Below are 19,207 nucleotides of genomic sequence, written 5' to 3'. Positions count from 1 at the left end.
TGGTCGGGGTCTGACGGTGTTTGATCCGCGTTCTGCGGTAAGCCGCTGCTATCTCAGATTCTGCTTTAAAGTCGCCCCCGATTATTTTAGAAAAAGTTCAGTTCGAATTTCACGGGTTTAAACTTTCGATTCTCCGGCAAGCCTTCAATTCTGACATTATACCTTCTATTCCCATCTTCTAAAGCAGCCAGTCTGTCTCCAAGTTTTTCTCCGAGTTTTTACATTCGAACTGACATTTACTGCTCTTTCCTCGGCACTGGCAGCTAGATGTTCGGCTATTTCGATCCGATTCGTGAATGTCTCACTAAGATGCTCCAATCGATCAGCAAGCGTGCTCAGTTTAGCGAGTTTTTCTCAATGCGCTCTTCAATTTTACCCAGCACCTGTCGAAGTTCAAGCTGTACCTCTTGACGCAGCCTTTCATTTGCCTGTTGGATTTCCTGTCGCAGACATTCATTGGCCTGTTTCATCTCCTGTTTCCATTCCTGTTTCAGTCTCTCATGTGCCTTTGCCGTTGCTTTCTCATTAGCCTTCGCTTTTCTTTATATCTTGCCTGAGCTCAGCGAGCAACACTTTCAGTTCAGATAGCTCAAATGTGCCTTCTTGTACCGTAGATGAAGCAGCAGACTCTGCTGAAGCCGGTGTCCCGCTGCTCCAGTCCCGCGTGATTGCGTAACTGAAGCCGCGGACCTCCCGGCCTTTTCCAGTTTCAGGTAATCCTCTCCAATCGGCGAGCTATCCACATCTGCACTCACGATCGCACCTTCGCTCCCCTTTTCGCTCTCAGCAGGCGACGATGTAGCGGACCGTGGTCCCGAGGAGTCTGTACTTTCGCCCATCTGATCCAGGTCTGTCTCTGAGAGGCCGTATCTCGAACTAGGGCTTGCTGATCGCAGCTTGGATGTAGCTTTAGTCTTCGATTCTTTCGGACCCCCTTCTTGTTGGCCATGTTTATATGTGTTTACATATACTGTAGCGGTCCCTCTCGGGTTGAATAAATACAGGATATCTCAGAATAATAAGCAAATAATATGAAAAATAGCACCACTGCTAGCGGAGCTCCACTTCAGACGTCCATCTCTCGCATCGGACGAGACCAAAAAACCGCCTTCTTTAATTTTATGCTCGAGTATTTGGCATGAGTATTCGGGTACCAATAAATGAAGTAGGCTAACTTTAATACTCTTGTATTGTATACATGTTGGATTTTAAAATAAAACTGTAAAAACCCTCCTGCTGTGCTCTTTTGGGTTGACTTTAGCCTGCTTATTGAGAGCTGACAAGCTTTTAAGGTAGTAGTGAAATCTGCCTTCTTTAGCTAGAACATTTAACTTGCACAATGTAAAAATGTAATTATATTCCAATTGATTCTGTAAGGTCCTGACTATTATTCACCAGTGAGATTTCTTAATCTGCAGTCTCATAGCACCTAAAAAGAAAGAAATTATTAGGTAGCTTCAGGATTGGTATAACAATAAAATAAAATATAAATTGGGTAGTTGTGTTCCTCTATACCAAAAATACACCCAACACATCAGGTGTTAACTTTTTTTTCCATAATAATACATTTTATTTATATAGCGCCTTTCCCATGCTCAAGGCACTAATGCAGCCCCTTGTATACCATTTGTCTTTCCCTGTTTGGCACTAATGCAGCCCCTTGTATACCATTTGTCTTTCCCTGTTTGGACTAGTGTAAGTTGGTGCTTGGGATTCTTCAATGCTGAAGGCAAAACAGTGTGCTAATTATCTGGTATACTGAACATTTTACTTCATTGTTGGCGTAAGCAATGAATAAACAATTATTGGACATTAGGAGTTTGACTTTTATTCATATGCCATCCCCTACAGCAGGATGTTTTTCTAGCATCAGTCTAGGTTCTCTGGTCAACTAAAAGTAATGATAAGTAATAATCAAGTAATAATAATATAAGAACATGAGAATATATGTTGGTAGTAAGCAATGAATAAACAAATAGATCAGTACAGTAGATTTATCCTAGCTTATCATTTACGCTATGACTCCCAATTAGTGTGAATAGTCCGGGATCTGGTATACTGAACATTTTACTTCATTGTTGGCGTAAGCAATGAATGCCTGCCATCACTTCAGTTTGCGGATACAGGAGCCGTATTTGACATTATGGCTTGTCTGCGCTTTGTTTAATATAATATAGAAGCGGCTTGATAAATGTGTGGAGAGAGTCAGGAACACTTGTGTTGCCATCTTTCATATATAATATCTTCCTTTTTTTTTTCCTGAGGAGTTCCATCACTTAACTAAATGTAATCGTTCAAACGGACTTTTAAAAGATCTTATGGGGGGCTGCGGGGTTTTTATCCGTGCGGTAACACCTTTTTCGTTCGCTTTAAAGCCTTATTTTAGATGCCATCCCCTACAGCAGGATGTTTTTCTAGCATCAGTCTAGGTTCTCTGTCTCCAGCACCCATAATTTTACTATATTTTACCTCTGATGACTATGGGTTCTACCCAGCTGTCAAAACCAAACATTCATATTTACAGATGAATAAATATCACAATACTAACACACCCTCAATTGGGAAGCACTATTTTTATTTAGAGTATGTCAATTATCCCTGATTCCTGTTTAAGTGAAAAAAACTTAAAATATTTATAAAATAGCTGGTAAAGGAAGAAAAAGAAACTGTTTAGCTGTACATGGAAGAGGATGGGTCAATAAAAGCTGAATGCAGCTGTTCTTAACAAAAAAAAGCATGTGTAGGGAAGGCTTATAATGAACTGAAATATTGGCCAGTGCTGGTGAGGCATTCCGGAGTGGGAGGTGAGGGTTTGGGGTTTTATGTATGCACCAATCTCCAGTGCTAACTTTGTCTGCTGTGTTCTGTTAGTACACAGTCATCTCCCTACTGCTGCTTATATTTCGATTGAATGCAAATGGTCACTTGAGTTTCAATTACAGGTTCCCATTTTATTATTTATTTATTATTGCCTTGTTTAACTTTTTTGTATTATCAAGCAATGTGCAAAATACTTGCAGCCTATAAAATGGATGGAAAGGCAGCTGAGCATGTATATTCTTGATTATGTTTTTTCCATTTTTATAATGATTTGCATTTTATTAAACTTTAGTTTATCTGTTATGAATTCAGAAAAAGGTCATAAAATATGCATGCATATTCTGTCTACAGTATTTGGTTAGTAACACCACAATTTTTAATTTCAAAATATAGAACAAAATCCATTATTTTTCTGAAAAAGTGCAGGTTTGTTATTTAAAATAAGCACTGCAATGGCTCTGGCATAACTTCATCTTTTTGATATCAGTATTTCTATGTTAGATTAATAGATACTTGTGGCATATTCAGATTTATTTTTGGTTTTTGTTTGCAATTTGAAAAAATTTAGTGTCTGATCAAGCCAGATTTCATCACTTGTTTTGAAAGTGCTTTACGGGTTCTTCCAAAAAACTTGTTGTGATTCAAAACTATACATATTTAAAATAACCAAATATATTGGGTTTTCCCGTGTTTAATTGTTGTTCCCGAGGATTTTGACAATCACATTTTGATGGTGGTTTTGTATTTTAATCACCTTGGAAGGAAAAGAACCAAGGTGGTGTGTGTTAGTTTCCAGTGTTTAAAATTTTCAGATTATCCCTAGAAAAAAAAGAAGGGGGGATATGTTTGAAAGGTAACTGGAAAAAAATTGAAATTCTTTTTGAAATTTGAATAAATTACAGTACATTTAAAACTAACAAAAAATTTGAAAAAAAAAAGCATTAATCTTTCCAATTTTTTTTTGCTCTTTTTAAATAAAAGAAGGAGAGTACATTGATCCTATAAGAGTTTAAAGTATTTTGGAAATCTGCTTTGATTGTTTTCGTCAATTGGGATTGATTTATTTAATGGGCCCTTTTTTTGTGTAAGAATGAAAGGGTTAATTAAATTCATTATTGGTTTTTTTGACAGTGACAAAAATTTAAAGTTTTTGTCTAAGGTTCCCCCCATACTTCCTCTGTGGTGGGGTTTTCCGCTTTTAAAATATTTATTAAGGTAACTGAAAACTGTCATTAAGAAAAGAATAGTACAGTTTTTTTTATAAACATATGGTACCTTGTATCACTGCTAGCGGAGCTCCACTTCAGACGTCCATCTCTCGCATCGGACGAGACCAAAAAACCGCCTTCTTTAATTTTATGCTCGAGTATTTGGCATGAGTATTCGGGTACCAATAAATGAAGTAGGCTAACTTTAATACTCTTGTATTGTATACATGTTGGATTTTAAAATAAAACTGTAAAAACCCTCCTGCTGTGCTCTTTTGGGTTGACTTTAGCCTGCTTATTGAGAGCTGACAAGCTTTTAAGGTAGTAGTGAAATCTGCCTTCTTTAGCTAGAACATTTAACTTGCACAATGTAAAAATGTAATTATATTCCAATTGATTCTGTAAGGTCCTGACTATTATTCACCAGTGAGATTTCTTAATCTGCAGTCTCATAGCAGCTAAAAAGAAAGAAATTATTAGGTAGCTTCAGGATTGGTATAACAATAAAATAAAATATAAATTGGGTAGTTGTGTTCCTCTATACCAAAAATACACCCAACACATCAGGTGTTAACTTTTTTTTCCATAATAATACATTTTATTTATATAGCGCCTTTCCCATGCTCAAGGCACTAATGCAGCCCCTTGTATACCATTTGTCTTTCCCTGTTTGGACTAGTGTAAGTTGGTGCTTGGGATTCTTCAATGCTGAAGGCAAAACAGTGTGCTAATTATCTGGTATACTGAACATTTTTACTTCATTGTTGGCGTAAGCAATGAATAAACAATTATTGGACATTAGGAGTTTGACTTTTATTCATATGCCATCCCCTACAGCAGGATGTTTTTCTAGCATCAGTCTAGGTTCTCTGTCTCCAGCACCCATAATTTTACTATATTTTACCTCTGATGACTATGGGTTCTACCCAGCTGTCAAAACCAAACATTCATATTTACAGATGAATAAATATCACAATACTAACACACCCTCAATTGGGAAGCACTATTTTTATTTAGAGTATGTCAATTATCCCTGATTCCTGTTTAAGTGAAAAAAACTTAAAATATTTATAAAATAGCTGGTAAAGGAAGAAAAAGAAACTGTTTAGCTGTACATGGAAGAGGATGGGTCAATAAAAGCTGAATGCAGCTGTTCTTAACAAAAAAAAAAAAAAAAGCATGTGTAGGGAAGGCTTATAATGAACTGAAATATTGGCCAGTGCTGGTGAGGCATTCCGGAGTGGGAGGTGAGGGTTTGGGTTTTATGTATGCACCAATCTCCAGTGCTAACTTTGTCTGCTGTGTTCTGTTAGTACACAGTCATCTCCCTACTGCTGCTTATATTTCGATTGAATGCAAATGGTCACTTGAGTTTCAATTACAGGTTCCCATTTTATTATTTATTTATTATTGCCTTGTTTAACTTTTTTGTATTATCAAGCAATGTGCAAAATACTTGCAGCCTATAAAATGGATGGAAAGGCAGCTGAGCATGTATATTCTTTAATTTAATTATCTGATTAATCTATAGATATTTGAGAGATGGTTCATTGCAACTGACAGCAGTATTTTCAACTTTAGTTTATCTGTTATGAATTCAGAAAAAAGGTCACTAAGGAATATATGCATGCATATTCTGTCTACAGTAGTGTGTTAGTAAACATCAGCACAATTTTCAATTTCAAAATATAGAACAAAATCCATTGACTTTATTCTGAAAATGTGCAGGTTTGCTGTATGTAAGATAAGCACTGCATACTGGCTCTGGCATAACTTCATCTTAGATATCAGTATTTCTCATGTTAGCATTAATAGATACTTGCTGGCATATTCAGATTTATTTTGGCTTTAGTTAGCAATTTGAAAAATTGAGTGTCTGATCAATGCCAGCATTTCATCACTTGTTTTGAAAGTGCTTTATGTGCGGTTCTTAGCAACCACTTGTACGTGATGTCAAAGCAATATACATATTTAAAATAACCAAATAGTATTGGGTATATCCAGTGTTTAATTGGTTAAGCCTTCCAGAGGATTTTGACAATCACATTTTGATGGTGGTTTAGTATTTTTAATCACCTTAGGAAGGAAAAGAACCAAGGTGGTGTGTGTTAGGAATTGCCAGTGTTAATATTTTCAGATTATCCCTAGAAAAACAGAAGGGGAGATATGTTTGAAAGGTAACTGGAAAAATATTGAATTGCATTAGTGAAATTTGAATGAAATTACAGTACATGTTAAAAACCAATAACAAAATTAGAAAAAAAATAGCATTAATCTTTCCTTTAATTTTTTTTCTGCTCTGTTTTAAATAAAAGCAAGGAGAGTACATTGCATCCTATAAGAGTTTAATGTATTTTGGAAATCTGCTTTGTATTGTTTTCTGTCAATTGAGGCATTGGCATTTATTTGAATGGCCCTTTTCTGTGTAGAGAATGAAAGGATTAATTAATCGATTCATTATTGGCTTTGGTTTTGACAGTGACAATAATTAATGTGTCTTGTCTGTAAGGTTCCCACCATACTTCCTCTGTAGGTGAGGGGTTTCCAGCTATTAAACTATTTATTAAGGTAACTGACACACTGTCATTAAGAAAAAGAATAGTACAGTTTATTGATAAACATATGGTACTTGCTTGTATATATTGACACGAGGCATACAAATATATAACATGAAGAGGCTGCAAAAAATTTGTTTAGAGTTTTTCTCAACTTGCTTTATTGATCAAGCATTAGATTTTAGTGTTTTACTTTTGTTGCTTTAGTATGGTATCACTTTCAGCCTGTCCTTGCTCTAATGTGCACCTGTGGATGAGAGAGGGCTATACCATTAGACTGTGACTCAAGGCTGTTTTATTTTGAAATCCGTTAAAAACTTACAAAAAGCATGTGATTTCTTCTTCAGCTGAGTTATTTGCTGGATGTAATGATCTGTTCTGTGCGTGTAAATGTTCCAAAATTTTTTCATTACCTTGCTTTGTAATCACTGTACTGAGGCATATTTTTGACAATGCCTGCTTTTGGATAGCGTCCTCTGTCCTCAAGATGAAACACTGCTATAATAATGATGCCAATTTACTGATTTAATGATGTCCAATCTTCCATTTCAGTACTGTCCTAATTTTGCCTTTCTGGGTGTGTGTTTTTTGTTTTTTTTTTCAAATGTTGTGAAGCTGCACCATCAAGGTAGACACTTGTCATTCTGTTTATAATAAAAGTATTTAAAAAAATATATCACACACTGCAGTTAAGTTTCTGTAAGAGAGTAAATGTGAAAGACAGAATCACAGCCACTGCAACAATGACCGTGCAAAGACTCATATTATTTAATTTTTGGGTGGATTTAAAAGTAAGTCTGCATTATCAGAGGTTGTGGTGTCAGTCACTGCCAGGTACAGTACGTTTTATGTTCATGCACAATGTGTGCCCAGTATTCATTGTTCCAGAGCTTCACCAAACTCAAAAGCTCCACCAAATGTGATTTTCGTCACATAGTATCCTCTTGTTGCCTTTTAGCAATGCATTAATTGTACTGTTAGTGTAAATAAACTTTCCTCCCACTTAGAAAATATCTTTTTTAAACAGTTCAGATATCCACAAATAATGAATTCTGATCGTTGACAGTTTACCCATTTTTATTTTATAAAAATGTAGTTAACAAGAAATATGAATGTTTTACACTGAATAGGAAAAATACATGTGAAGTCCTAAAGAATTGTATCCCTAATGAGTGTTAAAATATTTTTAAGAGTGCAGTGGAACAAATCTATTACAATCTATAAATATGTATCTTAGATATGTTTAAAAAATTAAACACATATTTTGTTACTCCTTATTGTGGATTCTTTAAGAAGAAACACTTTAATTAATCAGACTTGCTGTATGTATGACAGAGGTTTCCACTTTTGGCTGAAAAAGAAAATCATCAGCATAAATACCAGTGGCTACATGAGTTTCTCCAAGACTGAGTACTGAGAATTTCAACTTCCTACCACCATTACTAATAGGTTGACTGGGTTTTTTGATGGCCAAACACAGCACCAGTAACCACCGGTTTTATGTTGAGAGAATGAGGGGATGCAATACGTACTCTTGAACTTTCAAGTGAATCTTGCATTTCATTATACAGAGCATTTTGTTTTCCTTATTGTGTGGTGTTTCACTGAAAATTAACATAATTCATTGTGGTGTATTTTTTTCCTCTTCAGAAATAATATTCTTCTTATTTTTCATTCATTAAGATCTGTTCTCAGCTTAGTGAAAGACTGGAGAAACAGCAGACTGCAAATAAAGGGGAATTAGAAAAAATTCGGGTAAGTGTGTAGTGGCCCTGAGGCTCTATGATTTATATTATTAAAAACAGTGTTTTAATTATTCTAAATGGGGAATCCAGGACAGCACCCAGTCTGGTCTGGCACACATCCCTACAACATAGACACACTGCTATGAGTTTAGAGCCCAAAGTAATAATAATAATAATTCTTTACATTTATATAGCACTTTTTTCACTACTCAGAGTGCTTTGCAAACTCCGTGCAGGGAGAACACTGGCCATGAACCCATGTTCTCCTTACTGCAAGGCAGCAGTGCTACCACTGCACCACATATATATTAAATCAATTATTTAAAAACACAAATAAATGTTTAGTAATCTGTACTATTTACAAATAAACATACCCCAATAATCTACAAAGGTGGCACACAACAAACTAATAACAAACATTTAAACATAGTCCAGTTACCAAGTGATGCTGACAAATGATAGATAAAATGCTCAAGTTACCAGCCTTTCAGGAATACAGTGTATAAAACTTGTGTTACTGTACAGATGAATGTCTGAACTTGACTTGATTTGTAATGGAACTGATATATTTTATTGAATCTTACACCTGAGGTAGTTAGATGGTGTTGAACATTTTTTTATGAAGAAGGGGAAATGCAATCAATCAATTTGAGGTGGTATAGGCAAGAGGATTTCATTAATTTAGCATGTAGAAACAAGGTGTACACATTTTGTTATGTTAACTACTGTGAAAACAAACAAGCTAAATGGACTGAGTGGTCACCTCTTGTTTGTGAAAAGTGTTATGTTCTTGTGATTCTTACCAGCAGTGTGCACCTTTTTTCTTGCTCCATTAAATATGGAGGTGTATGGTGTAAGACAAAGACCAACCTGATTGTAAATATTTGAGATTTCACCTTTATTAATGCACTAGCAAAATACCCACGCTTCGCAGCGGAGAAGTAGTGTGTTAAAGAAGTAATGAAAAAGAAAAGGAAACCATTTGAAAATAACGTAACATGATTGTCAATGTAATTGTTTTGTCATTGTTGTGAGTGATGAGTGTTGCTGTCATATATATATATATATATATATATATATATATATATATATATATATATATATATATATATACACACACACATATATCCACATATATATATATACATATTTACATATACACACATACATACACACACACAAATATATACACACACAAATACATATATATATAGAAATATATATATAGAAATTACTAAGCCCCATACACTCACTAAGCCCCATACACTGAGATGGCGCTTTAACCCGCTTCTATTAGCTGACGAGAATTGTACGGAATTTATATCCAAACAAATCAGATTCTTTCTAGAGACAAATACATCCCGTGAGATCTCTGCAGGAACACTCTGGGAAACTTTTAAGGCCTTCTTAAGAGGACAGATTATCTCATATCTTTCCCACAGAAATAAATCCGAAGCGAAGAAAGTAGCAGAGATAAAAAGCGAAATTACTAAAATAGATGAAGAACATGCCAGACTACCAAGCGAGATTCTACATAGGAGGAGGCAGGCTCTACATTCAGAATTAAACCTCTTGACAACTAAAGAAACTGAACAACTAATTTACAAATCCAGACATCATTACTGTGAACATGGAGAGAAAGCTAATAATCTTTTAGCTCAACAAATTCACAAGCAAGAAGTGCGCAACGCAATCTCGGTAATTACTAACACGAACGGAGATAAAATCATCGAACACAAAAATATAATGCACACTTTCAGAGACTACTATAAATCCCTATATACTACTGAGTTTAAAGAAGACAATATACAATCTAATGCATTTCTGGATACATTACAGATACCACAAATAGATGCTTTTAGTGTGGAGGAACTTGATAAACCTCTGGCGTTATCAGAATTACTAGATGCTATAAAGTCACTCCAAGGTGGAAAAGCAGCAGGCCCTGATGGCTACCCTGCAGAGTTTTACAAGAAATTCTCCACTCAGCTAGCTCCCCTCCTATTAGCAACATTTACAGAAGCCAGAGATAACCAGTTTTTTCCACAAGCATTAATCACTGTCTTTCCAAAACAAAATAAGGACTTATTACAATGTGCATCATACAGACCAATTTCACTTCTGAATAGCGATGTTAAAATACTCTTTAAAATCATAGCCAGAAGGATGGAGAAAGTGCTCCCCTCGGTAATATCACAAGACCAAACTGGATTTATTAGGGGCCAACACTTATCTTCAAATCTTCGACGCCTATTTAATGTAATATATATTATTATCATTGGATGCAGAAAAAGCATTCGACATGATTGAATGGAAATACCTTTTTACAACATTGGAGAAGTTTTGGTTTGGCCCGAACATTTGTGCATGGATCAAATTACTGTATACTAACCCAGAAGCTTCAGTTTGCATCAATAATCTTTGCTCAGATTACTTTAAACTAGAACGTGGCACTAGACAAGGATGCCCCTTGTCACCGCTGCTGTTTGCGATTGCCATTGAACCACTGGCAATACATTGTCGAAATACTGATCAGATAAAGGGGATTAGCAGAGAAGGACTGGAACAGAAAATCTCCTTATATGCAGATGATATGGTCCTGTATATTTCGGACCCAGAAAATTCTGTGCCTGCAGTCTTAACAGCACTCACAGAATTTCAAAAGATCTCTGGTCTCAGAATTAATCTGAATAAAAGTGTACTCTTTCCAGTGAATTCTCAAGCATATAATATTAGATTAGATACCCTACCTTTTATCATTGCAGAACAGTTTAAATACCTAGGAGTAAACATCACAAGTAAACATAAAGCTCTATATCAACAAAATTTCGCCGTCTGCATGGAAAAAATTAAACAAGACTTGCATAGATGGTCAACTCTTCATCTCACTCTAGCTGGAAGAATTAACACTGTTAAGATGAATAGTCTTCCTAAGCTCCTTTTTTATTTCAAAACCTCCTAATATACATTAATATATTGATTAATATATTGAACAAGGACAAATGCCCAGAAAATTATTGAATAATGTTTGTTTTTTGCATTTTTATATTTAGCAAAAGGTGGAGGGGTGTGAAAAGTGCAAGGAGCTTTTCAGCAAAGAAGGAAAGTTAAAGGTGGTAACCAGTGTAAAGGAAGGCTCAGAAGAGGATATGGACGAGGAAAAAGAATCACTGAAAAACCAACTAAGGGAAATGGAGCTTGAACTGGCACAGACAAAACTGCAGCTTGTTGAAGCTGAATGCAAAATTCAGGTAAAATGCTTTTATATAATTTAGAAATCTAGAAATTCAAGCCATGTGTGTATTGAGTAATTGCTACCATGGTAATAAATGTGTGATTTGTGGTTTTAATTTTGCATTTAGAGATGAAAAGTTAGTGTATTTAACACACATGTTCATCTACTGTATACGTTAAACACTGTCAATTCGTAAGGAATTTGCAGAGGTACAGTCTAAGGTGTCTGGCAGTGCTGCTAGCTGTTGATTTGTTTATTTCTATTTAAAAGCAGGCTTACCTTTTCCCTAGAATTTGTTGGATCTTTTTATTTCATTCTTTAAAGATGAGTTTCACTTCTGAATGTCTGTAGCTAAATGTGCATTTGATGGAAATGTCATAGTTCCTTGCACACTTTGTTTTTTGTAATGCTTTATATAGAAAGACTGTTTTAAATTTTGATTCTATGCTGCCCTGCTTGAAAGGCATTTATACAGGCTTTGACCAGCACTCACTAAGTCTTTGTGTCATGTAACGCATTTCACAGCATGCATTTTCATAAGGCACTTTACCCTACTATATATGCTTATCTATGATAAAGACAAATCTTTTGTTGAAGATTACATATATTTTGCCAAGGTTGCTTTTTAAATATCTCTTCTCAGGAAGGTAGAAATGGGTTAATTTTTATATTGTAGTTTTATCTCCATTTTGCATTTTATTAGTAGTAATGTTGCATCAGTAAGGTGTTGGGGATTTCTCAAGATTACCCTTAGTCTCTGCTGCTTGGAACATGTTAATTTATTTTGTAATTGTGACATTATTAATATCTTTGGAAGATGCTACATAAACCCGGGTTCTAGAGCATTTCTCTGGCTGCAGGTTTTCTTTCTAACCATTTTCTTATTTAGTGAGCAGTTTTTGCTGCTAATTAACATTTTTCCCCAACATTTAATTGCTTTGTTTTTTTAAGATTCTGCCCTTTCAATTTCTTCATTTTTATTTTTTTTCCCTTGAATGGAGTCCCAAACAGAAATATGCTATGAAATGAGCCAACAGTTGACCTGCTAAGCCAGGGCCTTAACCTTCAGCCAGTTTAACTGTAACCATTTTCTTATTTAAATGCCTGATACTTGTTAAATAAAACCTGTTATGAAATTCTATGGCTTGCTGGTGCTTTCATTTTGCCACAACTGACATTTCACCATCAAAATGTTTTGTGAACAGGAGCAGATTAACATTACCAAGATCTTTATTTTTAGATCTTGTGTGATGGACACCAAGATACTGATCATGCTAACTTTGATGTTAACAGTGGGGTTTAGCAGTCAGGCAGCTTTTAAATACAATTCCAGAGTCTTGATGACTAAAAGATGATAATGTCAAAACCTCTCACCCAAGTAAGTAGATCAAGGAGAAGGTAACGTAATGTCAACTTGAGTGTTGATAACGTTACCCATATTCATCTGTAATGTTTATACCTTCTGTATGTTGTAGTTGACATTTGTGTGTTTTTTAACTGATATTTCAAGTTATGTTCTGCATTTACATTATATAGTACTGTAATATGTATACCTTATGGAATACTGTAGATGTTGGAGAAGTCAGCTGTTTACAGAGATTTCCTGTTCTAAATTGATTCTTGCCAGAACTTGTGTGTCTGATAGAATATTGTAGATATTTATTTCAGAGTGGCCTCTCATAAACAAGCATCATCTGTAACATTGCCTGTCTCTAATTCTTGAACTCCATTTTCCTTCCTTAGGATTTGGAGCACCATTTGGGCCTGGCTTTAACTGAAGTACAAGCTGCAAAGAAGACCTGGTTTAACAGAACGTTAAGCTCGATCAAAACAGTGACTGGTGCCCAGGGAAAGGAGACCTCCTAACAAAACCACTGCAGCAGTGACTTGAGACAATGTATTCTGTTGCCTTTGAGACCAGTTTTCTTTTTTTAAGATAATGTACTAGAGAGGACCAGAATATGGAACTTCATGCTTCTATTATTTTATTTTTAAAGGTCAATAATGAGAGAGATGTTTGAAATTGTAACTTAAATAAAAAAAAGAGTTTAACTTAAGATGCGTCTTTATACTACTGATACAATATCTAACAGGTGGTGTAGCTAGCAGAGTGCTACACTCTTTCTAAACACTCCCATTCTAGTGGGTTTACTGGTGGCTGCTTGCACAGAGCTAGAATCACAACTTTGGTACGAGATTAAGCTCCTGGTTTTGCTTTTCATTACACACAACTTGAACCCCATTCGTAGAAATAAGTAACATTGTGTGGTGTTGTACAGACTGACACTGGAGTGATGTCTGGCACGTGAGTAGGCTAATCAGCAGTGAAGTACAAAGAAACAGAAAAACAAGCAGTCTGTGGACTGAATGGGCAGCCGGTTTTCATAACTGCTTAATGATAACAGATCTTTTTCCCTGATAGCCACATTTGCTTTACTCTACAGTGGTGTCTGAAGGGAATAAGACAACTGTTGAATATTTACTGTTATGTTTAAAATATAGTCCATTCCAATACATTGTTTGTTTAGCTGCCTCTTACCCTGTTCTTCCTTTTTTTTTGGCCCCCCGATTCCTGTGCTCGGTCAGTCAAACCAAGTCACACCCTTACCATCCTTCAGCATTGTGCATACAGCCCAGGCTGTGCCTCTAAAAGTGCGCACAGCACAGGAGCCTGTGAGGCTTTCCTCCACTCTGGGGTTTCATTAGAAGGGAGGTCTTTGCACCTTATTCCTCCATGTTTATAATTGTCCATTTTCTTTTAAAATTGTTGTCATGTTGTGAGTGTGTGAGCAAGTTAAGCGTGCATGTGAGTGTGAGTGAGTGTGCACATTGAGAACACTGGTAAAACCAGGTGTTTCTGTGCTTGTGTACTGTATATATATACATAAATATATATATATGAAGAAGAGCATTTCAGTTTGTTTATTTTGTATTACTACTTTCCCCAGTAAAACTGTACTGTTTCCTAATGTACCATGTAAAAGGTCAGACATGTTGATGCTAAAGCTTTTGTCTTAAATGTCTTTCTGTTGTCTCGTTGTTTAATGCCAAATGTTATATCTTCATTCAGCATTACAAAAGAGTGGACATAGTAATAAAGACTGTATTGTGTGTTATTCATGCATACAAATATAACTTGTAAAAAAAAAAAAAAAAAATCATGATTTAAACTGGTCTTGTGCATTTTATTATATGTGAAAGGGGATCTCACAAAATGCCACATTGTGTTGTTTGTATGTTTTCATTTACTGTTGTTTTGAATTAATTTCATTTAACTTTAAATCCTTGAATTAAACAATAGAAACAAAATACAGCTTTGCAGTAAAATTAATTCCATTTCATTTTATAGCAGTAAAACATGTGGTAAAGGTGGCGAGCTGTTACCATTTAAATATTTTTCCTACTGACCCCTTAAACTGTTCTACACCCCTAACTTTCAGTCCATGTCAGATATAAACCGTGGTGCAAGGAATTTAAACGCCCTGCTGCCCACCTGAAAGCCCCGAACTTCTCAAGGGGACAGATTATCAATGCACAATTTAAAATGACATTGCAGCATGCATTAAGTTTGTTTACTTTTAACTTTACAGTTGGAAAGATGGCAACATGAATTTGAAAACAATGACTTGTAGTTCATCTACACAGTGTTTGTTATCAGTACACTGCTATCTATGCGAATACAACATGAGGAGAACTGGCATCGTGTCAAGAGCTGCTTCTTAATGGACTCCAACGAGACCCTAAGCAGGAAAAATAGGTAAGAAAAATTGATAGTGTGGCTGCATTTGTCCAAAATTACCAAAGTTCTGCAGCTTTTAGTTTGCTTCACAGGACACTTCAGGCAATAGTGTGACACATATTCAAATAATTCCACAAACAAAATACCTTTTTTTTTTTAAAAAAAAGTATTAGTAAAATGTAAAGTAAAATAGTTCACAGAAAAATGGAGAAAAAAAATTACTAGAAAAAAAAATGTTCTTGTTTAAAGAAAGTTCAGTTTAAGGCATACTTGTTTTATACTTCTCTAAGTTTGGTCATGCAGTTGTGCTTTTAAGTGTTCATATCACAATGGCGTCTGCTACTTGCAAACATATTTAACAGTCCCTGCTAGCAGTAAGACTATTTCCAAACTGGCTAAATTAATGCTCAGTTTTACAGATATAGTTAAGAAAGTTCTATTTCATGTTAACTTGCAGGGGTAAAAGACTCTGCCATGTTCTAAGAAACAATAAGAAACTGATATTCTCTAATACTGAAATTAAGTAATTCTAACATTAACTGTCTTACAGATAGAATTTCATGCAGTTTTTATTGTGTAAGTAATACTACAATACTACATAGATTTACAGTGAAGATTTTGCCTTATGAACATTTGTGGGTGTATGTTTTGGATTTCAGCCTGCTTGATCACAAAAATCGCCTTTTAGTTTTCCTGTGATTTTACTCTCCTATTACATGCTTGCACATACAGTAGTACAGGTAGGACATCGGTGGTGATCTAAAGTAGTGGCGCTGCTACTGGGAGTGCAGCTTGCTGTCCTGTTTCATTTGTGAATGGGATACTAGAGCGTTTCATTACATTAAAAAGAACTGGCCACTCTGCAAGGACAGAAAAGTGTGGCATGTGAGCCACTTGTCGATACAACAAAAATATTTTTGCATCGTTTTTATTTAAAATTTAGACTGATAAAAACAAATCCACAGATTTTTCCAATATAGCAAGATTAAGGAAAGCATTTTTGTTGGTCCACAAATCAGACCCATCATCAATGAAAAGAAGATCTGCTAGTTGGGCTGGAGGAAATTGCAAGGGTGGCATTCAAGTATGTTGTTGAGAATTGTCTTGACCACAGAGCACGAAAAGACAGCCACCTGGTTGACAACACGATTCAAATATGCAATATCATGGAGTTCAACATGTCACTGAAGATTTGCTTTCTGCATCCAGACTTGGACTTGTTTGCTGTGAATTTTGCTGCAGTCAGTGATGAACATGTAAAAGGTTTCACCAGGACATAACAGCGATAGTAACAGTACCAGGGCAAGTAGAATCCAAGTATTATAGCACGGCTCACTGTTTTCCTAACTACACAATCACAAACTAAACCGGGATAGGTGAGATTCAAACAAGTCAGTGGTTTGGCCAGAATAATGTCCAGTTAAAGCCATTAAAAAAAACTTGTATTATTGCCTTGCTGAGTGAAAGGTTTCTTGACTGCTCAGGGTAGTAGGCAATCAGTGACATTCTTGGACTTGATAAGAAACATCCCATGGCTGCACTGGGAGAACTAACCCCACCTAGAAGACCTTGATGTGATCGCAGCCTTCGACGGCTAACCTGTGTTGAGTAAAAGAAAGAACCACGTCAGCTATTTTCATGACAGAATGTCTCACTTCTCCCAGAAAAAGCAGCAGCAGTAGTTCAGTTTGGCCACAGCATCACGATTGTGATCTGCGGGACAAGATTGGAGTGGAGCTATGCAGTCGTTTGTAAGTAAAGTTTGGTGGGCTCTGGTGAGAGGATGTATGTGCAGGTGTAGAGGAAAAGAAGGAAAGCATAAAGATGGAGGAAAAAGGAGATGAGGAGAAGCAGAATGGCAAAGCAAAGAGGAGCAGCACTTCAGATTCACGTTGACCATTTATGCTGCTTCTGTTTGAATAGTTTGGCTACAAATGTTTAGGTGTATCTGGGGTAAAATATTAGTGGCGATGTAAAGTATCCATTTTTGAAGTATAAGATTTGTGGTGAGCTGCCATCCCCAAACAGAACCAGCAGGGCACTACATTCTTCTAGCACTTGTCTGGTTACTTGGAGGCAGAATAGAGAGAGATGAGTTTGAACTTTACACTGTCCTGTTGCATAATTTTAAATATGTTGTTAATGCAGGGTTTCTACAATTCTTTTATTTACAAATAGCTTTACTGATACTTGATCACTTGCACTTGCTCTTAACATTAAATGTACGGGTTTAGGTCAGTTCGTGATTCTTAAATCACTAATTTGGTTTGGGTTATGGATGTGGTTTTCTTGTTCTTGATTTTGGTTGGATGTCGAGACCCCTGAAGAAGTCTTGGCTGTGACACGTCTTACGAGTAACTGGTGTCAGTCTTCTATTTCGAGGTCTTTAATGTAGCGGTGCTCAAATGCCGTGAACTACAAAGTGCACAAAACCTGTGTAACCGGCTGAGTGCCATCTGCTCCTAAAAGTGGCCTTGGGTCGCGAGCAGACCTTTACTTATCTTTAATGTTTAGAAGTTTCTGCAAGGTGACCGAGAGAGACACTATATGGACAAAAGTATTGGGACGCCTGACCATTACACCAACAGGGACTTTAATGATACTGTATTCAATAAATAGACTTGAATATGAAGTTGCCCCCACCCCGCCTCCTTTGCAGCTATAACAGCTTTCACTCTTCTTGGAAGGCTTTCCACAAGATTTTGAAATGTTTCTGTGGGAATTTGTGCCCATTCATTCTGTAGAACATTTATGAGATAAGGCCCTGATGTTTGACAAGAAGGCCTGAATCACAATCTCGGTCCCAGTTCATCCCAAAGTTGTTCAATTGGGGTTGAAGTCAGGGCTCTGTGTGGGCCACTCATGTTCTTCCACACCATGTCTTTATGGATCTGGCTTTGTGCACTGGGGCACAGTCATCGTGGAATAGCAAGCGGCCTTCCCCAAATGGTTTTCACAAAGTTGGAAGCATAGCATTGTCCAAAATGTCTATATATGCTAAAGAATTAAGATTTCCTACCATTGAAAGTAAGAGACTGAGTCCAAACCCTGAAAACATCCCCATATCATCCTCCTCCACCAAACCACAGCACAATGTAGTCAGGTGGAAACACTCTGCTGGCATCTGCCAAATCCAGACTCGCCCATCTGACTGCCAAACAGAGAAGTGTGACTCATCACTCCACAGAACACGTTTCTATCACTCCATCTGACGTTTGGCATTGCACTTGGTGATGTGAGGCTTGGACGCAGCTACTCGGCTATGGAAACCCATTCCATGAAGCTTCAGCCGCACAGTTACAGATTTTTTCAATTGCAAAGACAGATTCTGCAATACTGAAGTCGCTTTCCTAAAACTCTTCATACAGTCTGCAATACCAACATACAGCCTGACCAAACAGTTACGCCCACTGCCAAAATACACAGTAGCACTTTATATCGTTCTGGAAGACCACTACATCATACACAAAACAAAAGGCCTAAAAACACTGACAACAGACAGCATTACATAAAATGTAATATGGATTGTCTGTAAAGTAACTGACATAATTTGTTACAAACATTGTATTACAAAACAGAACAATATGGTGCTCTATAAAATGTCCGGGAATGAACAAACAACAATGCAGTATATGTCAATGGACTTTATTCCTGTCTGTGGTGTACTGTAAATACAGAATATTCATTCATAGTCATACAGTAAAAAATATATACCCAACACAAAATGTAGCATTGCAGAAAATACTATAGAAACAAAATATACTGTGCATATATATATATATATTTATTTATTTTTTTTTTGTCACAAACTTGATACAGAGACATAGAAAGGATTGGGGCAGCCACCTGTGTAATTTGATATCCTGGCTGCAAAGTCGAAAAAAGGTGTACAGGACTGATGAGGA

General features: G+C 36.2%; 1 protein-coding gene across 3 annotated transcripts in view; it reads left to right on the top strand.

The window, feature by feature from the left end:
* Positions 1–14,708, top strand: part of LOC120535158 (rab GTPase-activating protein 1) — a 243,125-nt gene extending 228,417 nt beyond the window's left edge. For all 3 annotated transcript variants that reach the window (XM_039762787.1, XM_039762786.1, XM_039762788.1), the window contains 3 exons: positions 8,267–8,338; positions 11,382–11,579; positions 13,307–14,708. In XM_039762787.1, coding sequence (XP_039618721.1) covers positions 8,267–8,338; positions 11,382–11,579; positions 13,307–13,429 — 393 coding nt within the window. In that variant the 3' untranslated portion in view covers positions 13,430–14,708. The remainder of the gene's footprint in view (positions 1–8,266; positions 8,339–11,381; positions 11,580–13,306) is intronic.
* Positions 14,709–19,207: the final 4,499 nt, after the last annotated feature.

Source organism: Polypterus senegalus, chromosome 9, assembly GCF_016835505.1.
Source record: "Polypterus senegalus isolate Bchr_013 chromosome 9, ASM1683550v1, whole genome shotgun sequence".
Lineage (NCBI taxonomy): Eukaryota > Metazoa > Chordata > Cladistia > Polypteriformes > Polypteridae > Polypterus > Polypterus senegalus.
This window is presented reverse-complemented; position numbering and strand designations above follow the sequence as displayed.